At 45.0% G+C, this 25,281-nt stretch overlaps 1 protein-coding gene across 3 annotated transcripts in view; it reads left to right on the forward strand.

Moving 5' to 3' along the window:
- Positions 1 to 25,281, forward strand: part of LOC146776234 (5-hydroxytryptamine receptor 3A-like) — a 309,675-nt gene that overhangs the window by 135,969 nt on the left and 148,425 nt on the right. For 2 of the 3 annotated variants that reach the window (XM_085637642.1, XM_085637644.1), the window contains one exon: positions 9,489 to 9,533. The exons of the other annotated variant lie outside the window; for it this stretch is intronic. In XM_085637642.1, coding sequence (XP_085493768.1) covers positions 9,489 to 9,533 — 45 coding nt within the window. The remainder of the gene's footprint in view (positions 1 to 9,488; positions 9,534 to 25,281) is intronic. 3 annotated transcript variants of the gene reach the window in all.

Here is a 25,281-nt window from a genome sequence, read left to right on the forward strand (position 1 = left end):
TTGCTCTTGTATGGTTGGGAAGTCCTCTTGGAGAAAAACCTCAATCATCTTATGACTATATAAATTAATATTTGGAAAAGATGGTTAGGCTTCTTGAGAGGTGCAGTTAATAGTGCATTGAGGCTTGAGCTGGGCTTTACTAATATAACATTTAAGTACCAGCAAAGGATCCTGAATTTTTGGGTCTTTTTTATTAATGCAGCTGAGGGATCACTGAGGCAGTTAACTAAATATTATCTACATTTAAATAAAACCGCATCATGGATCTTAAATGTACACAATATTGTGGAAAGTTTTAATATACTGCCCTCATTTGATATACAGTTCACATCAGTGGTCCAACGGGAGAGGGTTATACAATGTGTGGTTAAAGATAAATCTAAACATTTTGATTTAGAAGATGTGGGTAAAAGAAATAATTTGTCCCATCTATTAGACACATATTACGGAGGTGTTCCAGATCCCTATTTGCTTGATATTAACAGCACCAATATCAGAATGTGGACAGTAAAGGTCAGGCTTGGCCAGGTGCCAGCTTTTTTATATTGGAGGATGACTAATCCGGATAGAGCAGATATCCCTCTTAGTCATTTCTGCAAACAATTTCCTCTAACATTAGCTCACTTAATTGTTTTTTGTGTGACAGTTGTTAGAGACAGGAAATGTTTGTTACTTCCGGTTTTTAGAGTTTTAAAGGTTTGAAGCGGTCATGAACTTTTGAAAATGATTTTAGATTGTAATAACATAAGATTATGCTATGGTGTAGGGAACGTTGTATTTATTGTATCAGAACAGATAGATAAATTGACTAGTATGCTATTATAATGAGAATCTCTAATTTTATATTGGTTGTATCGTGTATTTTTAGGAGTTTATATCCCATGCATGGACTGAATATGCGAGATATAATATTGGATAATGTATTGTCATTCTTAGTGTTTTAGTGAATTGTTTTTATGAGTGGGTATTTGGATATTATAGACACATAAAGTGGAATGTATTTTATTGTTATGGGGAGCAGTCCATATTGGTGCACAAAAAGAACCTTCTATTATAATTAATTCTGTTTTAAGTATTGAAATGTATAGTAATTTAATTGCTTGGTGTATTAATGTGTACTGTTTGTGTTGCCTTGTCGGCATAATATCAAGCAAAATAAATATAAACTCAGAGACAAAGGGAGAGAAAAAATTCTATACAGTCTGTGCATGCAGTTACGCAGTAGTAAAAGCTTTTACACCTGCTTGGTATCCTTATGTGAATGGCAGACATAAAAGGAGCCATTTTGATTCATAAACACTTACAGTCAAAAAGTGCATTGCGATTTACGCCGTTAATGACATTCTTCAAAGAAATTTCAAATTCAGTATTAGGAGCTCTATGAAGGCCTCTGTCTGGGCTGCCCCCGTCCCTCTCTTATCATAATTTATTGCTCTATTTGTATTACTCTAATGACTTTTCTGCCAAATTGCTCTTTTTACCTCCTCCAAACCTGTATGCATAGAGATAAATGTGTGTTGCCTTGTAGGCATAATATCAAAACAATAAATGCAAACACATAGACACAATGAGAAAAAAAGAGGACAGGAGGAGGAAGAGAAAGACAGAAAAATAGGGACAAATGGAGAAAGCAAGGATGAAAAAGAACCTACAAGAGTGAAATGAAGGAGAAAGGAGAGTATGGTGGTGGAGAAAAGAGGTATGAGGTGGAATCAACATTACACACTCATGGTATTAGTCCTGATATTCGTCAGCACCAGCTGCTGGCTTTTGAGAAAAACTTTGTGTAGATGCCCTTAATATTTTACAAATTCAGAATTGATTGTTGGTAAATCTAAGCATAAAAATCTGCTCTATATCGTCATCTACTAAGTTTAGAGGACATAAGAAAGAAAAAATATTCTTAAGCAATGTTATCAAATCATCCTAGACTGGGAATTATATGGCTATTAGTGTCTTTCTGTTAGGGGCTGAAGTAGGAATGCCTGGGTCCCTGTCTTTTCTCCATGTTTTCCTTTTTTATTACTCTATGTACTTTTCTGCTAAATCGCTCCTTTTTCCTCTTCCAAACTTGTATGCATAGAGAAAAGTTTTTTTCCCCTCAAAGTTTAGGCATATTGAATGTTTAAATACATTAAGAATTTAAAATTGATAACTGTCTGTTACTAGCAACAGAAAATAGTCTTTCAGGACTTGAAGTTCTTGAATGGATTGATTGTATATACCTAATCTCTTGTGTGTAGAGATACCAATCGCCACAGTTTGGAGTAGATGGTGAAGGAGCAAGGGAGAGAGCAGTCTCGGTTTACAAAAGTACAGACAGATTTATCAAGATTTGACACAGTTCAACACAGCAAGATGACTTGCTTTGCTGCATCAAATGGAGAGGGCAGGAATGCACCAAATTTACTAACAAATGGTACATTCCAGCTCTCTCTATGCACTGGTGCACTTGTGGTGGTTCACTAGAGACCGGTCACAAAGAGGCACCATGCCGGTTACTGCAGAAATAGAAAGGATTCTATTTACACTTGCGTGACATACTAAGAATTTCAAAAAATGTATTTAAGTATTGAAAATACTAATACTGCTAACCGATTGATCAAATATATGTTTGGCCCTGATGAAGTAATAAGTAATCGAGAAACACCTATTGGCCTATTGGAGATTGGATAATCGATACAATAAATTATAAAATGTCTTCAATCATCCCATCGCTTTGTCTTCTGTTCTGATTTTGACCAATCCTGGCTGGGCAACCTGGTGTATGCTGAAGGGAGCTTAGTGCTGAACTGGAATGTGATTGCCCTCATTCCTTCTTGGGTTGCCCAGTCCTCTCTAGGTGATTACGCTGCTCCTCAGAGCATCATTGAAAAGAGCATAGGAAATGCTTGCTTCAGTGCATTGACAAGCAAATTCTCAACAGTGCGAATGAGCAAATTGAGCTGGGAGAGGCGTTTATAACCCTGGATGGCTCCTTTCAATACAAAAGGATGCGGTTCTGATTAGCAAATGCTTCCAAAGTATCCCAGAGCATGATGCTGAATGTGTTGAGTGGACCGCAAGAAGGGAGACCTTTCCAAGATGAGATCCTAGTACATGGGAAGAGTAGGACAGTACACAACAAAACTTAAGGGTGAATTTGGCAACCTTAGAGAAAGTGAGTCTAAGTGTAAAGCAATTTCAAAGGATGGAGTACAACCGAAGTGTTATCACATTGATACCATTTGCAGAGCACCAGAACCAGACCTGTGGTGGCCAGGCTATTCTTCAATCAGTTGAGGTTTTAACAGCAAACTTATCCCAACTCTTTGGCATGCCTCCTTGGTTTTCAAAGATAAATCAATCACAGAACTGAATAATCTCTATATTCTCTAAATCTTTGTTGATCTACTGGAACTATTTTTACCCTCGCTACACACACAACATATAGGAGCAGTTTTAAATTATGCGTGTGAGTGTTTTAATGCCAGTGAAGACACCTTGAAGCATCATATATACAATGAGATGCAATTGTCATGGTATCCCTCGTCAGCCTTGAGTCTTATAGCAATAAATAAAGTTTAAACCAAAATAGTTTACCTTCATTCCCGCTCCTTTCCAGCTTTTGATGCTCTGCTTAGAAGGCTTTCATAAGGAGGTCCCTGAGGGAAAATGTTAGACAGACTGATCTGACCAAGTTATTGCAATATCAGCATTCTGATTATATTTTTGACACATATACGATTACTCACCAGGACTATTTATCTAAGACTTTAAACCCAAGTTGCAAATCCAAGAATCTGAGGCATCGACTCATATATATCCTGATCACCCAATTTGAAGGTTCATGGGATAGTAAGTGCCTTGCAACAAAATCATGTTGGCTATGTGGTTATGAGACCGAATCCATAGAACATGTTGTTTGTATTCATGCTAATCTACTATGGCATTGTAAGTCTATAATTTGGAATAGTTGACTGTTTTATCTGTTTTGATGTTAGTAACTGATATGTTATTATGTCCAAACAATAAATATTTATTTATATATTTGTAGCTACTAAGTGTTGATGTAGGCACCCTTGCACAATGGTGCAAGGGGTCTGCGTTGCTCACAGGATTGCTTTGTGCTAGAAGGGGCATCTTCCTGCACAAAAAACAATCCTCAGAGGCAGTTTCCTCTTTCTAAGTGTGCTGCAGAATGCAGCACACTTAGAAAGAGTAATAACGGGGAGAAAGAAAAACATTTCTCCTCATTGCCCCTCTCCAAGAAAGGCATAGCATTTTGACGGGTTCTCAGGTGTACTAGTGTTAGTAAATCGGGGAATGCGACAAACACATGGGTTGGTGCATTGGAACACCCACAATCCACCCATGTAATGCCTTCCTGGTGCCGAGTGATGCAATGCAGAGACTTGAGCTGACTTGTGTTACTCAAGATTTACCAAGGCACTCATGGCCATACAAGGCAGCTTTGTGTTGCTTGACAATATCACTTAAGGGCTTGTATTGTGCTTGCGTGACACTAAGGCAACACAAGCCTTTGATAAATATGGACCTTTGAGTTTAACCTGAAATGAAATAGATAATGTAACAACCTTCCTTTCCAATGGCTCGACTGAACATGTGGAACTCTAAATGTTTCACTAAATGACTTAGTCCGCATACCAGCCTGCAGCACCTCTCACTAACCCCTGGGTGGGTAACTCCGTTCCATCAGCGGAGTTTGCGGAGATTTGGCTACTCCGCGCTCCGTTGCAAATGCAGAGGTAGGCAAAACTCCGACTCCGTTGCGGAGTGGAGTTAGCCAGCCCCTGCCCCCTCCCAAATTATTTAAAATTTAAAAAAGAAGGCACTTACCTGCGTGGCTGCCGTCTCCCCTGCCTGGCCGCTCTCCTTCGTGCTCCTTGCGTCCTTCTTCAATGAAAAAACTCCTACATTGTACATCTTGCACATGCGCACAATGTACAACATAGGGTTTTTTCATTAAAGAAGGACGCGAGGGGCAGGAAGGAGAGCGACTAGGCAGGGAAAGCGGCAGGCACACAGGTAAGTGCCTTCTTTTAAAAAATGTAAATAATTTGGGAGGGGGGAGGGAGCAGAGCAAAGTGGAGCTCCACAGATTTTTTTTCAAACTCCGTGGAGCTCCACGTAGAGGCCCTAGGCCAGCTCTGCCCACCCTTACCTCTCACACACTGATATAAACAGCTACTTCAACAATCATGTGAAATGATTTCTCCTACAAGTGCTCTTTTCCTTCTATGTGAATTCCACCCTAGGAGCATTAACCTCCCTGATCACCCCAATGCTTCACACAACATCTGACTATCTGTAGTGTCTGGAAGGCTCACAGTTAGAATTTCGGAGGGCTTCTTGGCAGAAATATGGGTTCCAGCTGTTCTCTGCCATGTATTTACTTTATTGGACAGAAACAATGGCTCGTATGGCTTAATAACCAAATATGTAATACACAAAGCCCAATGGCAATAACAACAAAGGGTTAACGTGACGTCAGAAAGGAAAATTGACCACACACATTAGAACCTTGGTAACAAACATTGTTCTTTATATTTACAATGAAAAAGTTTTAACTAAAAAACAATTTCACAATATACATTCAAAAATGACAGTTTCTTTAGAGAATTCTAAGAAGTGTCCCAGTGAAAAACAGTGATAAACCTAAGCAACAAAATTATAACAACAAAGTGCAACATATAAAGGTTTCAATTATTCATTATATGGGCGACCAAAAAGAGAATTATTAAAATGCGGTTCATCAACACTTATTTATCATAAGTGTTGGATACGGGTTCGCCTCATAAATCTCGTCAACGACGTTTCGACCCTATTTACAATGGAGGGTCTCTTCAGGACAATTTAGTGTAGGGACACCTGAATGATAATAATAGTAACCAACACGTCAGAAGAGTGTCACCGTGCTAGGAGTGAAACAAAATAACTCACAGAGTACCCAACCGGGTGCCCTGTGAGGGTTAGAGCAGGAGGGAACAATTCCACAATCGATATTTGTTTCAATGTCGCTGGTATCGGGAGTTACTCTCACGAAGACGGGCTATCGTCTAGCGCTAGTCTGGGCAAACAGCAAACAGTCCGCTTGATACCAGCGACATTGAACTCGCGGTTGACATACTACGGCTTTATCTTTTAGCCTCATCGTTATTACACCTACTCGCTTGCGCTTAAAAGAATTCATTGGGCATATGAGAAACAAATATCGATTGTGGAATTGTTCCCTCCTGCTCTAACCCTCACAGGGCACCCGGTTTGGTACTCTGTGAGTTATTTTGTTTTACTCCTAGCACGGTGACACTCTTCTGACGTGTTGGTTACTATTATTATCATTCAGGTGTCCCTGCACTAAATTGTCCTGAAGAGACCCTCCATTGTAAATAGGGTCGAAACGTCGTTGACGAGATTTATGAGGCGAACCCGTATCCAACACTTATGATAAATAAGTGTTGATGAACCGCATTTTAATAATTCTCTTTTTGGTCGCCCATGTAATGAACAATTGAAACCTTTATATGTTGCACTTTGTTGTTATAATTTTGTTGCTTAGGTTTATCACTGTTTTTCACTGGGACACTTCTTAGAATTCTCTAAAGAAACTGTCATTTTTGAATGTATATTGTGAAATTGTTTTTTAGTTAAAACTTTTTCATTGTAAATATAAAGAACAATGTTTGTTACCAAGGTTCTAATGTGTGTGGTCAATTTTCCTTTCTGACGTCACGTTAACCCTTTGTTGTTATTGCCATTAGGCTTTGTGTATTACATATTTGGTTATTAAGTCATACGAGCCATTGTTTCTGTCCAATAATTAATAACCAGGCTCTGTATGAGTAGGGTCCCCTTGTTCTTTGTCAAATGTATTTACTTTATGCTGAATCAGATTTAATATTAAATTACAGTGATGTTTACATTTCACTGGAGTGACCATGTGAATGCTGAGCGTGCTTTCACTCAGGGAACTTTCCAGTGCCAGCAGGCTGCAGAGTGTCTGTGATGTCATCACGGAATATTGATACTAGAGATGAGTGAAAGCTGTGTGTGAGGGCAGGACACCAATAAGTTGTTCAGCTGTTGGAATGTAGGAAGAAAATCAATTCCAGCTCTTCCAAGCAGTCTACTCTAGGCAATTGTTTTTCTGGTCTATATGTCTGTGAATTTAACAACGTTTCAACCAATATGCAGTTATGGGGTCATCGTTACTAGATGTTATTATTCAGTGCATAAGCCCAAAGTTATACAGGATGGGTAAGTAACAACCCCATCCCGAGGACTTCAACCCAGTGCTCAAGGAAAAAAAGGGCTAGGTCAGTGACTCAGGTCCATGGCGCAATGAAGAAACCCATAAAATATCGACCGGGTTGAATGAGTGCATGTTGACTTTAGCTTACAGTCATGGTGACTTAAAAGAGCTTGTGTCCGGGAACAATGTAATCTTAAGGATTTTTCGGGCCCTGGGCAAGACATACTTTATGGCCCCCTGTTCAATTACAACTTTGAATTTTATTACCCACTTTTGTGCTAATTCTAGCTCAAAACCAGTTAAAATATGTATTTCCGAGGTCCCCAAAAACCTTTAAGATGACGCTGTGCAAAGGGAAACAGAGGAAGAGGCAGTAGCGGCTGCTACCGACCAGGGGTAGTAGGATGGGGTCGGAGGGAAGGAAATTCTAATTTAAAAAATTGCACTTACCTTTTCTCTGCCGCCCGCGACTGCCGTCTCTACATTCTCCGCCCTCCTCTCCACTCTGCAGGAAGCACCCAGCCTGCCAGAATCCCCTGGCCAATCACAATGCTGCCTTAGCAGTGTTGTGATTGGTCTGAGTGCCGTGGTTCGGTGCTCAGACAGGGACAGGCAGGCTCTGCATTTTCTCCACCCAGGCTGTAATGTAGCTTGGGTGAAGAACATGCAAAGTGCGCATGACGCTTTGACCGTCCCGAGTGGGCCGATCAAAGCGTCAGGAGTACTTTAGGTGCAGCCACCACTCCTTTCCCTGTGACGCTTGGGGAGCCCAGCCCCACCTCCCTGTCCCCCTTCCCCCGGCTTCAGCTGAAGGCTGAATGTAAAAACCAAAATGATAATAACGAACGGTATTATCATTTTATTTTTTGCATTTAGCTGGCAAATGAAGCAGTAGGAGGACGCTCTTCAGCCTTAGCACAGGAGCCGCCACTGGCAGAGAGAAGGAGAGGTTCAAACATAGAAATAAACAGAGGTGAGCTGAAGAGAGAAAGTTTACTTTCCCAGGGAGCCCCCTGGAAGTTGGGGGCCCTAGGCAATTGCCCACTTTGCCCATGCCTTAAAACCGAAAATGAAAAGAGTGGAAAAATATACTAACACCAAAAAGAATGGGATGAGTCAGCGATAAGTAGTAGAAATGGCACAGCTATCATCCATGTAAACCCTCAGTTAAGAATAGCATCAATGCCACTGCATGCTGGGGAGGGGTAAACAGGTGTTACTTCTCCTTACCTTGGCCCTGCTCCCTCCCTCTAAATATAAAATCATACAGTCAAAAACATCAGTTTTGATATTTCTTTCATGACCTATGCCTGGAGAATCAATGTCGTAAAGGATCCTCAATGTATTCTCAAATTTATTTGCCCACCTTCAAAGGTCAGTCTCACTGGCCTGCGGTCACCAACCATTCTTAAAGTGGGAAAACATTAGCACATCTCATATCCTGAAGCTCCTCATGTGTCTCTAGTTAGAAAATTAGCTTATCTTAAGACATTGTCTTCTAGACCTTTAGGCATCTCGACCTGTTTTCTAAAACTGGGTTTCCAGCCTCCAGATTCAATTTGCAAGTTGTGCTAATAAGTAATTTGTGAAATCCGTAGGTAGACAAATTCCATGTCTTGACATATTATACATCAATGGAGTGAATAATAACAATGTCGTCGTTGAGGGTAGACAATGCGGCAATGGGTGTGTAGAACTATTGTGCAGAATGGGGATGATATGAGAAACACCACCCATTATCGACTTCTCATTCATTTTCTCACTCCCACTCACTCTCTCACACTCGCTATCCCTCACCCATACTAAGATTCACTATCATTCATTTACTACCTCACAAACTTACCACTACCCTCACCCAGTCATTCACTGGCTTGTTCACTTATTCTTTCTCATTTTCACACAGACTCTCATTGGCTCATGACCTCTCGCTTATTGTATGGGACACAGTTGTTCTCTAACTCTAGTGCAGGCTCTTTCACTCACTCACTCACTAGCACATCAGTGTGCGCATTTCCGCACCTGTACTCACTCCTCTCTTTTTGCTTATTTGCCACACACACAAATACACACAACCCACGCTCCTTTTCTTTCAGATTTGTCTACTCATGCTCAGTAACTTACGCCACACCCATTTACTTACTAACTCACTCACTCACTCACTCACTAATGGAAAAGTATGCTTGGAGAAACTGCAAAGCTGTATAGTGATTTCTAATTTAATTAATTTGCTTTACAGGATGAAAAGTTACAGCTTCTCTCGTCCCTAATGACATTTACAACGGTGAGTGATTAGTTTTAAATTTAACTATTGCAAACATATTCCAGTAGTCCTAACATACGAGTGCCAATAAATATACATACGAGGAGCCGTAGATCTGGTCTGTTTACATTCTGGGATCCAAATACACAGAAGGCAAGTAGGCCTCACATTGGTATCTTTTGTAACGAGGAGTCTTCCTCTTGCTCTCTCTCTTCTGCAGTGAAATCTGTCACTGCATTACCCCTACACCCAGAAAAGCAGGTTCAGACTGTTGCAGGGATTCTGCCCAAAAACAGAACTATGCGTAGGATGATGGGACCTTAGTGTATAGGGACTGAGTCATCCTACCACCTTAGTACCCATGAGCCCAGGACCGCCTAGCTATAGTGTCTCACTTGCTCTTCTATTCATTCACAGAGAAACAAGTGATTAGATACCCCAGAACACAACACTCCTGAATCTCTCAGGAATCGCGATTGCAAGACACACCCTTTCGATCGCACTCTTGTACTTGTACACAATAAGATCTGACAGAGACACAAACAAGTTTAAAATATTTATTTTAACTAACGTGCTATAGTATGCAATATACGTGCCACAACAAGCAGAAAAATGCATAATACAGTTACGGTCAGCGTAGCAGTTGGTCCGTAAATCATGAAAGGAGATGTCATCATAAAAAGACAGTATAGCCTTACCTCCCTCCCCTTGCTTAGAAGCTGTATTACTATATAGATTAGAAGATCTCTGGGCTTTGTCTGAAGACCTCATACCTTAGACTATAGATGGTAGTTCTACATCATAGGTGATGTCTCTCTCTTCTCCCTGGAAAGGTCCCTCTCCGAGTGTCTGCCCCCATGCATGTATCCCAATAAGACCAAAGTACCATTTTCGAAACAATAGCTGCATTGGTATGTTTTGTCTAGGTGCTAGGGCCTGACCAGAACAGAATAACAAGGGACATATTTTATCGACCTTGCTCACAACGTTAAGACTAAATCCCAGGAACCTGCAGAGAATGCACACAGCAGTCGGTTCCCATGTGAAAATCAAAAGTTGCAAAAATAAAGCCATGCAGTAACGTGTGTAAAGCAGTGTACTGTCTTCAGCATGCTCATGTTAACTTGGAGAAGACGACAATATCCCCAGGGGCCATGTGACAAGATACAGGAAGTAGGGTGGACAGTTTATTATGCAAGATTTTTTTTTCAAATTAGATAAATCTCAAGTAAACTATGACACAGTAGGCCGTAGAGACTGTGTCACACAAAAAACAAGCACGTCGGAAACTGACCGCAGTGACTTTTCCGTTTTCCGACTTAAACTCAGGGCCTTCTTTTCTTTTTTGACAACACTTTACCTGAACCCTTGCTCCACTCGAGGATTTCCCTCTCCCCTCTCTCATTTCCCTGACCACACCTAAGCTTGAGACCACATGGCTCTGTTTCATCATCACGTGATGCAGTATTCTGGCATGTCAGACCATGACCTCTACTTACTAAACATGCTTTGGACCAATAAAACTGTTGAACGAGGTAGGACCACGGTCTTAATCTGATATAACTGTGACTATCAATGCTAGGAGACTTGATCACAGAGAGTTTTAGCCTTGAAAAAGCCCCATGCCTATGCGCACCTTATGGGGGGGACGTGTGTTGGCAAGCTGAATGTTTCATACATAAAGTGAATATTAATACAAAACTGTGTCAACAATGTAAAATATGAGCCTCACTGTGTCATAGAATACTCAGTGATGTAACATTAGCCTCCCAGCCCCTGCGGTGCGGGGGGTCTGAGCTCCATGGGGCCCCCTCCGGCACTGTGCATGGCTTGAGAGTGCCTGACTGGGTCCAGAGCATGGTGGTCCCCCTCCATGAACTTTGCGGGGGGACAACGCTCAAGTTTTGTTACGCCACTGAGAATACTGGCGATTTATCTCATCTGAAAAGAATTCTTGTTACATAATACACTGTTTCCCCTACTGCCCCTAGTCGAATATCTACAAACACCTTTTGATGCAGCGCCTTAAATCATGGAAAATCATCTGTTTTAACTATGCAGACAATTCAAAGTTTATCATTGAAACTACTTCATGTATCTTCAAGTAAATATGTTGATTCAGGACCCACCCCCCACAAAGTGATCAATGAATATACTTAAACCATTTAAAATTAAACTACACAAATAAGAGATCCTCCTGGTTGGAGCAGGCTAAACAACAAGACCTAAACAGGAACAACCCAGTGGTGTAACACAGGCCCCGCAGCCCCCGTGGTGCGGGGGGGGGGCCCGAACTGCAAGGGCCCCCCTCAGCACAGTATTCAGGCCTGAGAGCTCCAGATTTAAGCCTACTGCAGAAAGAGCAGCTAGCCTGGCGAACGGATCTACCCTACTAAATGTTGCTGACAGTGCATGATTACCAGTGGAGAATCACCTCGAGGGGCAAACACAGCTCAGAGAGTTTTCTTAAACCTTGACAGGCAAAATCATGGAACTATATTAAACCTTGCTTTGGCTTCGAGTTAATGAACTTATAATATACAAGTCTCTCAGCATTGTCCACAAGGAGGACCATTTGTCTTAGCTTTTTTCAATCAAGTTTTTAAATATCCCAACTTTCTAGACAACTGCTGTCAATGAAATGACCCATTATGTGTATCCCAATATTTCGACATATAAGGTGAGCAGGCCACACGTTCTCTATCCGTGCATACAAGCTCTGGAACACACCCCAGTTCTTCCAGAAGTTAACAGTAAATTCGCCACAATTAAAGCTAACCTCCCAAAAAAAATAATCTGCCAATTCAGTATCCTATGGTAGGCTTCACTAATGACATTGCTCTTTGCATAGAGTACACCAGGTTTTTGCCCCCCCCCACCCCCCTCATTTCTGATCTTAGCTCTTAATGTAAAACTATCACTAGGATGTTTTAGACAGGAGTTTGATGATAAGGCCTAATATCGCCATTTTATGGTTCCTTTTTTTAATAATGTATTTGAAATCATATCGTTCATTTGGGGCCTAGCGCGCAACCAAGATGGCCGCGTAGGTGCGAGGCTCCCGAGGACCTCCGCGACCTCCTGAATTAATCCTGGCGATATCCTGTCCTTGTTGAGGGGACTGTGTCGGTGAACCCGAGCTGAGGCGCCACCCGTTTTTTGGGCTCGAATCGGACCCCGAACACCGGTGGGAGCATCGATTGAAGGTTGCGGCCTTCTCCTCGCCGGCCCCCCGGATTGGAGTAGTGGGGCGATCCGGGGACGAAGTGAATAACAGCGGCGAGCGGGGCTGGGCGACTCGCGTACCCCGCACTTTCACTTTCGCTTTTGCGCCCTCCTTGCCTCAGGCGGGGTCGGGCTGCGGAGCGGGGTGCGGTGGTGTTGCCTTGTCCAGGTGCCCGGCTGACCCGCCGGCGGTGGGTTGACCCGCGGCCCGGTGGTCGCCCCCGCCCCCCCCCCCCTGACACCCGTGATTTGGTGTGGCGGCCCGTTTGGAGATCTTGGCACGACGGTGGAAGGGCCAGCATGTCCACCAAACAAGATGGCGACCGGGCGAAGATGAAGACAACCCGCCGTGGCACGGCGCACCAGGCCAATAGTATGGATCGCTACACGCTCCAGAAGGGTTCTCCGGAGACATCGCGGTCATCCCTGGTGGGCCCGACGGAGGCGCCTGCCCAACCGGTGGATCTGACCCTCCGGGACGTCATGGGCGCCATCGCAGAGATGAAGGCCTCAGTGGACCAGCGTTTCGATACCTTGGCGCAAAAAATTGACTCGGTCCTGGTGGATGTGGGCCTTGTGAGGGCAGACTTGTCAAAAACGAACGACCGAGTTGACTCCCTGGCCCACACCACAACGAGCCTCACTACGGACGTGGTGGCCCTCCAGAAGGAGGTGCGCCGGCTTGGCCAGGCGAGCGCCCTGATGGACCGGCGACTGGAGGATTCCGAGGGTCGGGCCCGGAGGAACAATGTTCGCATTATTGGTGTGCCGGAGGGCCGAGAGGCGGAGGCGGCAGATCTCTTCGTGGAAGAACTGATCCTGACCCATCTCCAGCCCCGGGGGCTGAGTAAGCTTTTTGCGGTGGAGCGTGCCCACCGGGTCCCTGGGGGCCGCCCTAAGACCGGTGCACCGCCGCGGCCTATTATTGCCCGGATTTTTAATTTCCGGGACAGAGACGCCATCCTCCAGACCTCCAGGCAACAGGGACCGGTCAGGCTGGATAACATGGATGTACACTTCTACCCAGACTTTACTCCGGCGGTCCAGAAGCAGCGACAGAGCTTTCTTGGTATTAAACGTCGCCTAAGGGACCTAAACCTCAAGTACTCAATGCTCTTTCCGGCTAAGCTGAGGGTGGAGGTGGATGGCCGTACGCACTTCTTCGACCGGCCCGAGGCGGCTGGGGACTGGTTAGATACTTTGCCTGGAGATCGGGGTGGGGGGGGCGCGGCTGGCGGGGAGGGCCCGCCGGATCAGAATTGAGGGGTGACTGTATAGGCCTTGCTCTGGATATTGTTCCTTTACCATATATTGCTTTCGTATGTTCCCCTCCCATGGAGGTCGGGTGGGGTCTGCTGGGGGCTTCCCTCCTCCTCGGGGGGACTAGTTAGTACTTAGCTATGGGGCGACAGGCACACTGCACTTTGGGGGGGCTGTCTGGGCTCATGCAGGGGTGCAGGGAGGGGGGAGTTCTGTTGGGACCGGGGGGTGGGGGGGGGTGTGTTGTTTGTTAGCACCGCAAGGCAAACCCGCAACTGTTTTGTTGTTTTTAAGATGCTCGGTGGGGGGCGACCGATTGTTTTGACGTATGATGGGGGGTAGGGATTTGATTGTGTTGTCATGGAATGTTAACGGCCTGGGGGATAGGATTAAGCGTGGTGTGGTCCTGCAGTATTTAAAACGTATTTCTCCAGATGTTGTCTTCCTGCAGGAGACACACCTTATAGGTAACACCTTTCATGCAATGAATCGGCGGGGATATCGTTTGGCGGCCCACTCCGGCTTCACTTCGGGCTCGCGGGGGGTGGGTATTATGGTCAAGAACTCGCTCCCGTTGGAGATTGACGAGGTGCGCCATGATGAGAGGGGACGCTACACTGTTCTGGTGGGGCGAATGGAGGGTAGAGTGTTTATCTTTATATCAGTGTACGTCCCGCCTGGGTTACAAGCCACTACATTTGCGGACCTGGGGCGCCTCCTTCTGGACCTTCCGGGTGGCCTGTTGGTGGTTGGAGGGGACTTTAACGCGGTTGCCTCTGGGTCTATGGATCGCCATCCCCCTAGGGACCTCCCCCGGGCACAGGCGTGGCTGCCCGGCCTTTTAGACACGCTGGGCCTGGTGGATTGCTGGCGCTTAAAGCATCCCGTATTGCAACAGTACACCTTCCACTCGGGGGCCCATGGTAGCCTCTCGCGGCTTGATTACATCCTTGTCCCGGCGGCCCAGGCAGGGAGGGTGGGGGAGGTGCGCCATTTGGCACGGGGTATCTCAGACCACTCCCCATTGTTGTTGCATTTCGATGTCTTCCCGAGGGGGGATGGCAGAGTGGCCCCGATCAATGCATGGTATTTGCGCGACCCCACCATTCGTGCCGACTTGATCAAATCCTTACAGCGCTATTTCGATGAGAATGTGGGGTCGGTCCCGTCTGCCATCTCCCTGTGGGAGGCTTTCAAGGTGGTTCTTAGAGGGGAGGCCCTCTCCTTTATTTCCAATGCCCGGCGGCGCGAGCGGGAGGAGGTGACCCGGGTTGAGGCCGAGATTGCAGAACTGGAGGGTGACCTGGGGAGCGGGGTAACAGACGCCAAGTTGCATGCTTTGCACTTAAAGCAGGCGGCCTATCGGGCCCTCGTCACGGAGGCGGCCAGGGGCCTCAGTAGAGAGCAGCAGGGGCGATTGTATGATGTGGGTGACAAGGATGGCAAATTGATTGCGTGGTTGGACAAGAGGGAAAGAGCGAGCCGCGTGGTGCCTCTGATTGAGAGCGTGGATGGTGTGTGCGTCACTGAGCCGGAAGCCATTGTCTCCTGCTTCGCGGATTATTTCCGCGAAGTCTACTCCCCGGTTTCTCCCTGCTCGGAGGAAGATTCCCATGCCTTGCTTCGGGACATCGCACTGCCCTCCCTTACGGTGGAGGACAGGGATTCGCTGGATGCCCCGCCCACCTCGGACGAAATTGCCTCGGCTATTCGCTCGGTTGCATCCGGCAAGGCCATGGGCCCCAATGGTATTCCCATTGAGCTATACAAGCTACGCCCGGATGTGTTGGCGCCCCACCTGCGCGCGATGTTCCTGGCGGCCCACTCGCAGGGCTCCCTCCCGCCGGACCAGCGTCTGGCTACAATTGTGGTGATCCATAAGGAGGGGAAGCCCCGTGAGCGGGTCACATCCTATAGGCCGATTTCGCTTCTGAACGCGGAGCCCAAAATCCTCGCCAAGGTGTTGGCCAACCGGTTGGTTGGCGTGGTGGGCGATTTGGTCCACCAAGACCAATCGGGCTTTATACCACACCGCAACACGGCGCTTAATCTGCGGCGCTTACACGGGGTGCTCGCGCGTGTCCCATTTGTGCGGGAGCCGGCCATCTTGGCGTCCTTGGACGCCACCATGGCGTTTGATACGCTCGAATGGCCATATATTTGGGCGATGCTGGCGAAGTTTGGGTTCGGCCCGGGTTTCGTCAGCTGGGTCAAATTGCTATATTCGGGCCCGTTGGCGCAGGTGGTGGTGAATGGGCGAGTATCTGCCCCATTTGCGCTGGGGCGGGGCACGCGACAGGGTTGTCCCCTGTCGCCTCTCCTGTTCGCCCTGGCCATGGAGCCCCTGGCGGAGTGGTTGCGGTGGCACCCTTCTATCCGTGGTCTCCGCTGGACCCCCGAGCATGAGGACCGCGTGTCCCTCTATGCTGACGATATCCTTTTGTATCTCGCCTCCCCGCGCAAGTCACTGATCGTCCTGGTTGATGTTTTGCGCTCCTTCGGTCGCAACTCAGGCCTGGTCATCAACTGGGCGAAATCCTGTGTCTATGTGCTCTCCGGGGAGGCCCCGGTCTTGCCACGGGACTGTCCGATCCAGATTGCCTCCCAGGGTTTCCGGTACCTGGGTATATATATCACTCTTGACCCGGAGGCCCGCTATGAGCGGAACTTGCTGCCCCCCCTCCAGCGTCTGAGGGAGGACGTGGTGCGCTGGCGGCGTCTGCCGCTCTCGCCGCTCGGCCGAGCGGCCTTATTTAAAATGATGTCCCTGCCGCGCTTCCTCTACCCCTCCAGAATACCATGGACCTGGTCCCGGCACGCTACTTTCGCGAGGTGGAGGGCCTCCAGCGGCGCCTGTTCTGGGACGGGAGGCCGCGTATTGCTCTGGCTAAATTGACGCTCCCGTGGTACGATGGAGGGGTCGCCCTCCCGGACATCAAACGGTATTACTGGGCCTCCCAACTAGCTGCAATTAATCATGGCCTTTACGGGCCCGCCTTGAACCCGGCATTTGAGATGGACAGGACGCTTCTGCCCGGTGGCGATTATAATCGAGCGCTTTACTCTGGCGCGCCCGACTCCCGTTTGACGGGACCGACGCGTGTCATGGTGCGTGTCTGGCACGCGGCTAATGCAGCTATGGGGTGGAAGGACCGTTTGACCCGAGCGTCTCCGCTGTATGCATCTGAGAGGTTGGGCTCCCTGTGGACGTCGAAGGGCTTCGAGAAGTGGGACACGATCGGAATCAGCACGGTGGGAGATCTCTGGACGAGGGGGGGATTCAAAACTTTTGAGACGCTGCAGGCGGAGTTTCAGCTGCAGGGCAGTGAGTACTTTCGGTACCTACAGGTCCGCCATGCGCTGGGCTCCGTCTTCCCGGATGTTGCATCCATTCCGGAGTCTTCCCCCCTGGAGGACAGAGTGCTAGATGGCCATGTCCCGGACAGCACGATCTCCCTCATATACAAAAAATTGATTAACGATAGATCGTGTCTGCTGACTAGTCTCCGCGAGGCTTGGGTTGCCGACGGGCTGGAGCTGGACGACGAGGATTGGATCTCCGCGGTGGCCTCTCCGAAAGAGGTGGCCATCCCGGCTCGCCTTCGTTTCGTCCAGCTCAAGATCCTTCACCGGGTCTACGTGACGGGGCCAAGGCTTTTACGTATGGGTTTTGCCGGTGATGGAATGTGTAAGCGTGGCTGTGGTGCGTTGGCGACTTTCATGCATATACTGTGGGAGTGCCCGAAGGTGGAGCGATTCTGGCGTGGTGTGCATGAGGTTCTACGAATGGTTACGCGTGTCGCGCTGCTGCCTGAAGCGAGGAGATGCTTGCTGAATGTCTGGGAACCAAATGACTACTCGGTCCCGCAGGCGCGGTGGGTGACTCTGGGATACATGATAGCCAAGCGTGATATTGCCCAATTGTGGGGATCCCAGAGGCCCCCTGCGGTGTCGGCCTGGAAAGAGCATATGGATTGGTGTATGTTTCGTGAAAAGGTGGTGTATGTGGCGAGGGGTAAGCCTGGGGCGTGGATGAAACTCTGGGGCCCCTGGAACGCCTACCGCGGGGGTATTTGTGAGCCGCCGCTGCTACCGGCGGCCTCGCCGGCTCCGTCTCCCTAGATGGCGCCCCTCCCTTGGCCGCGTGCGCGCGGTCCCCCAGTCCCTCATCTACTCCCGTCCCCCTCTTCAGAATTTTGCTGCTGGTTTGGATCCCCCACTTATGGAGCACGTGTTGTCACTTTGGATCGAGGGTTGCCTTGCGGTTGTGGTTTGTTTACGTTGTTTTGCGTTAAGAAAATGGAACCGTACTGTGGGCATGGAGCTGTGAGGCCTGCACCATTGATCACTCCTGTCTTCCTACTGTGCACCGCTGAGAAAGCTTTTTGCTGTATGTATGTAATATGCTTTTGATGCTCTAGCGGCCGGCCGTGTGGTTGTAGGCCCATACCTGTAACTTCTATAAACTGCAATAAACGGTTTCAAAAAAAAAAAAAAAAAAAAAAAAAAAAGAAATCATATCGTTGCTTATTTATTGTACTGTAATATTTTCTTTTTGTACTTTTATGGTCTATCTTAATAGATCAAATAAAGTTTACTATGATGATGACATGACTCTTTATCCATTATTTGCATATAAATAAATTTTGAATGGAATGTTAAATGGGTGGGGCATCAATATATTCTGATCTCTCAAGTTTCTCAGGTCCAGGTTTTTTACTTGGTATTGTGGGACTTGTAGTTCTGATTGGATAATGGCATCAAGGGGCTGCAAAGCACCGATGATCAAGTCACACATGGAACTGGGAAGCTTGATAGCTCTGTACATTGGAGCAAAATGGTGGCCTCCTCCAATTGGATTTTTTCAAAAGGAAAAACTGGTGGTTATTAAAAAGAGCTTCTCTAAATAATAAAAATAATACATTTCCGTTAGTGTATCGGTGAAAGACAGAAAACAGTGCACATTTATTCATTTTATACCTGTACGCAGAGAGACAATTATAAGGCACTGCAAATTATGTACATTTCAAGGCAAATTATTTTTAGTTTTCCGGTGGCTAAATGAAGGTATTTCAGCTAAAAAAATAATCGGTATGTACTTGCTTGTTTATTTTGAGATGGCATTGTTATGTGTTGATTGATTGACACTTGTCTACTTGCTTTTAGATGGCAGAATGTTTTTATTCTCGAGTCTCTCAAGTTTGGGAAAGTTAAGATAAGAACAAGTGTCTTGAGAATATTATGATACAAATCAGGGTTTAGCCAGGTATCTGTATAAAACAGAGCAATCCATCTGCCTACTGGCTGTTCTAGAGTGGTTGATGGCAATTGCAGGGGCCTGCCTCTATGACTGATTTAAGGGTTGCTTGCTGATGACTGGGCAACCTATCACATTTTTTTCAATATTAGTGCCCACAAAGAAGATGGGATGTGTGTGTGTGCCTGTCTGTTCAACTGCAAATATCTCTACAAATGTACTGCAATACAGCCATGGATGCCAAGACTTTTAATGCTGCCAACCACCAAAGTATCAGACTATGAGATGATGGTGCCTTCTTGTTGGCGATGCTGAACACTGGTGAAGGCCATGGATTGGTGTGGGCTGTGGGTCCAAGGCTACCACCGAGTGCATCCCAATAACTGCGCACAGGCAGCCTGGCACAGAGGGAACGCTGCAGGCTTAGATATTGACCTTACAATATTAGTGGGCACGCAGAGGGAAAGTCAGTCTGAATTACTGGTTTGTCTGCAGTGACACTTTATTATACATATGGGGGGGAACTGCCCGAGAGTGTTGTTTCGCTTCCCGTAGGCCTACAAAGTCCCATGTGGTATGATACGGAGGTAGAAAGTGTGCTCCCAGTTTATATTCACAGGTCCTAAGACCCTACAAGTACACTTTAGGAGGTCGCCCAAAATTGTCATATTTCTCTGACTGAGCTCATGATCAGAGCCAGGCTTTTTGTCACCCTGCTGGGCCAAGTTAATTACATTTCATCTCAGCAAGTGGAGCAAAGGCCACCTCACACAAAAAAGTAATAAACAGAGCTTCCCTCAGCTTCTGAGGAGGAAGGGATTAAGAAGAAAATCACCAAAGTGAAAGAGAGGGTCCCTGATTAACTATATGATTGGAGAAGAAGGCAGGGAATAATCAAACAGAAAACTTCTCCAAATCTAAATTAAGAAAACCATGTATTTATAATGTACATAAGCCACAAGTCAGACCAGTAAATTCTTTATATTTTATTCATTTTCAATACAAATGATTTTTATATATTCTATTTTTTAAACATATAAAATCAGAATTCATAGTACATGTAGTTGTGAAAATCGCTGTACATGTTTGAAATTCAAAATAGGTGAGCACCACAAAAAGAAGAAAGAGAACAAATACAATAATTCAATTTAAGTACAGAAAAAACATTCAACATATAACTTATAACAATACAGTGATAACAAAAAAACATACATCGAAAGGACTATACATCACGATAATCAGATGACCAAAACATTATGAAACATGAAAATCAGAAGAAGGAATAGAAATTGTTGCTCATAACTTATTGTAGTATAATGAGACCAATATTTGATGCAACATGTGTAAAACCATATATACAGAGTTGCGCCAAAGCGCGTTTCGGAAGTTTGCAAAAGATGTAGTCAACCTTCATCAGGGCGCTGTCTGTGCGGATTAAATGTGTGGCCGAAAGCCATCCATTTAAAATGTATATAAATGAGATACGCACATGGCGAGGTGCTCACTATCTTCACAACAAACTGGTTGTAAGGCGAGATTCTTCTTATATACAATGAGGCAACAATAAATCAAGAATAATATTCAAGGAAAGCAGAAATATTCCCTGGGATGAGGCTTCTGAACAAGCACATAAAAAACATGTAGGAAAGATAGCCCAACAGCTGCAAATTGCCTTCCAGCCAGATCAGCATGTGCAGCTGAAGTAACTGAAGAGGCACCAAGACACCCAAATAGAGTGTCTGGCAAAAGGGAAGACTTGTCCCAAATGTGGGAAAAACAATCAATATGCGATGATCTGCAGAGGAGGGAATAGTACTAGACGTGTCTTAGGAGCTACTGCCCATATGATAGACTCTGGTCAGGGTTTATTCCAGCAACATCTACAAGCAGAACTAATGCACCTCATCTCAGCAACACTGAAAGTTGCTCAGTTAGGACAACCTAAATGCCAAGTAGACAGCTAAGGCCTAAAGACAACCTCCTCATTTGTTAAGGCCCCACCACAAATGGAATAGCACTCACTCTGAACCAGCAACTAAACTCAGATCAGAGCTGACTGTGAGCCTAAGGTCATCGTCCTTGAATTGGGGTGATGGAGCAGGGATCCTTAAATTTCAAACTTTTAGTATAGTCATCAAATAGGATTCTCCACTGGCCATATGGACCACTGATTGTCGACTTGAAGCATGAAAAAGGAACTTGCATCAGCAATACATGTCATTTACAGTGAAATCAATGTGGCTTCACAAGAATGACAGAGAGGATGGTGTCCAAAACATAAGGATTGTATTTACAATGTATTCAAAGTTACAATTCAATCAATAATCAGCAAGCAAGTCAGTTTATAAAATACACATTTATATTCAAATGAGTGTGCAATCTGAATTTGTAGATTATCAGGAAAAAAGATGCAAAATATGATGGCATATAGCAGACAGAATATTATGTAGACAGGTTCCATAAAGGAACGTCCCTATTCTAAATAAGTGTCGAAAGAGCAATAGGGGATTTCTAAGAGAAAGGTGTCAGCATCAAATTAATTACAATTAAGGTTCAAGGGATAGGCATGAGTGCTCAAGCATGAAACGCAACACCCCGGGAAGGGGAAATCAGCAGAGTTGAGAAGAGATCCTCTCTCAGGACAGGGTCTGCTAAACTAAGCTATGGAATACATAATTAATATGTGAAGGAAAGTTCTGGAAGGCTTTCCAGATCAGTTCCCACAAAATTGTCTAATCAACAGCTATCGTTTTCTCGGAGCAGGTAGACTGACTGACTGACTGACTGAGGTATTTATTAAGCGCACTTATGCCGAGGCGTCTTGGCGCTGAGCTGAAGAGAGATGTAGGAAAGAAACTACGGCCTGGTGAATAGCCAAGTTTTCACGGACTTTCTAAACAGGGTCTTACTTGTTGTCAGACGTAATTCGGTTGGTAACCTGTTCCATAGGCTAGCTGCCTGAAAAGAGAAGGCTTTACCACCCCATCGGGCCCTTTTAAATCTAGAGATGTCAACTAGGCCCATGTTCGTGGATCTGAGAGTACGACTGGGAACATAAAGAGGGAATAATGTTTTTATGTCATCAGCACCTCCACCATGGACTGCTTTGTGCACTAGGCATAAGGTCTTGAATTGAATACGGTTACGTACAGGGAGCCAGTGTAGCTTCTTCATACAAGCTGAAGTGGGATGATGCTTTGGGAGGTTCAATAGTACTCTTACAGCCGCATTCTGTAGAGATTGAAGTTTTAGGAGCTGTCGCTCACCTATCCCAGAGTATAGTGCATTGCAATAATCTATGCGAGATAGGACCAGAGCTCCTACTACAGTTTTCCTTAGGGGCAGAGGGATAAAAGGCAGGATTTTGCGAAGGATTTTGATCATCAGGAAGCATGCAGAGGTGACCTGATTGACTTGGTGGGTTAGTGAAAGACTCCCTTGTTTTCCCGTGCTGAACAACAAAACACACATCTGCGCGACCTTGGATGTATCACTGGTCTGGTCTGCCTGGTACAGGAGGATCTCTCCCACCACCATGGTTTGCATGTCTTCAGCCAACTTCCAATTAATTTCTAACTATCTAACAGTTTCTGTACAATATACAATTCTAGTTAACAAGAAGCCTGATAAGGCACCTGCAGAAGGAGAAAAACAGGAGACTTGCAAAACATTTTATAAATGCACAATACATGTAACTCGTGCCTGGTTACAAGTTAGGCCAATTTTAGAATACATGGCTTCCGAGCAAGTACAGTTAGCGTAAGTGAACACATAGAGAGAAGAGTACAAATATATTGTTGAAACGAAGTCAAAGATAGATACAACCATCTACTACATTTGAATAAATAATAATTGTAGATGGATTAATATGGTTATACACACATTGAATACAATTTGTATATAAGCGCGTAGAGCACTAAACTACACAGTTCCAGAGGCATCACACCAATGCCAGTGACAGGGTGATTCCAGTGCCTGGGTGCAGCACAGCAGCTTCCAGGTGAACACAATCTTCATCAACGAAGCAGGGTTGCTGCTCAATTGTTTGACAGCAGAAGATTTCCAAGTGGTTAATTTGTCATGCAGCGTGACTTTGATGATCTCCTTCAAGAGAACAGATCACAGTTTTAAGGAAGGAGTGCCCGAAGGGCAAACAGATTTGCCTAAATATTGATCCCATGGTTGAACTTCTTGTGCCGACATGCAGTGGGATGTTGTTCCATTCCGACTGCATGTCGAAAAAGAAATATAGAAGTTGAATAAAACCAGGGTCATCAAGGCTTTCCAAGTACCGAACTCCTGGATATCTCTGATTGTGGTCAGCTGGAAGGCAAAGCAGAAAGAAGGGACATGCCACATCATCATACAGGAAAGAATTGTCATTTTAATGATTGAAGAAATACTGGCTGACATCAATGAAGTCCAATCATTCTCCAAACTAGACTTAAATTCAAGGTTATTACTATCATAAATTACACTGAATCTTGAAGCGTATCCATCCTAAGGCACATGGGGTTTTCGGGGCTGGGTTGCAGAATATCTTAATTTGACCAACCTTATCAATATGCATGAGGTAAGTCGCATATGGCACCCACTACGACTGTACACAGTGACATGGATGGTGGCCTATTTGGGTCAGCAGACCACCATATCTGTTCTTGCTTTTAAATAAAGCAAACTTATATTTTTACTGCACCCATTTTTCTAAAAGGCAATTGAGATGTGTTTTAAAAAAAAATGAAAAGTTACTCAAACCATTGCCTACTCCTAAAAACTTTTTTCTCAAAATTCATAAAGGGGAAAAGGTCCTTTGGGGACATTTACAAAGGACTTACCACCAATGTTTTGCGACCGCATTTTGTTTACAAAACATTAATAAACACCATGAAGAATCTATACTGGCCCTAGATACACCCCTACCAAATACCAATTCCTTATTGTTTCCTAAACCAATTTAATGATTCCGACAGCCTTTTCCAAATTACTAATTAGGTTTAGTATATTACTAAAAAGTTTTAGCAGTTGCAAAACCTCGGATTTATAGAAAATGAGAGTTTGTGATTGATAAAATACTTTGTACTTGATTTGTTTCTGGTGATGTTCCTTATCACCCACTAACACAGCAAGAAAAGTTTTGGCATTTATTTTCTTATGACTCCACCTAAAGTACCCCCCTCCCCACTCCCTGTTGGCTGCAACCTTACCTCACTTTATTGAGGTGCCAGCCTTGTAAGTCACTAAACACATTCCCAAAGCACAGTTTATGAAAATATCATGTAGATGTTAAATATGGCATTCAATATTTAACATTTGGAGCACCCTGTTTCTCAGTCACCCATTCCTGTTCCTGTTCCTAAATGACTTGAGGCTCAGTGACACATATATAAAGTAACTCATTCAGCATCATGCAATTTGGCCAAGTTGGCAACAGGATATGAAGTCCGGTCTTTTTCTTCCACAGTTAAGAACTAAATCTGATCTTCCACCATCTGTAATTGGTAAACACGTTGATAAACAACAGTGTGTATTAGAACCTCTATGTTATTCAATAATTGATGCAGTTCCTTTGCACTCCAAGATATCCCCTAAATAATGGTAGCTGTCTTTATTTAGGAAGGATCTCAATGAGAACATTCCAAAATTTCACTGGGAACCACACTATTGGACTAAATACACTCCACCAAAATTCATATACTCCCCTCTATCTTCCCACCCCATTGAAGAGCTTGGTCTGGGTGGTCAGCCAACTAGCTGGAAAAACTAATAAACCAGTGAGCAATTGGTGCTATATCGTTTTTCAACAGATTAATACTACTTTATCATAAATGTTGACAAGGAATATGTATAGCAAAGTCAGGAGAGGACCTGGACATTTTATATCATATAATTAATAACAGTGAACATGTTGAAGAAGTAATAACATGAGAACATGTCACATGATCTGTATTATTTTCAGTGGATAATTCTGCACATTCAGAATTTTTTCCCCAACGTGTGCAGCCACAGGGCCAATCAAGCACTATCAAA

Source organism: Triturus cristatus, chromosome 12, assembly GCF_964204655.1.
Source record: "Triturus cristatus chromosome 12, aTriCri1.1, whole genome shotgun sequence".
Classification (NCBI taxonomy): Eukaryota; Metazoa; Chordata; class Amphibia; order Caudata; family Salamandridae; genus Triturus; species Triturus cristatus.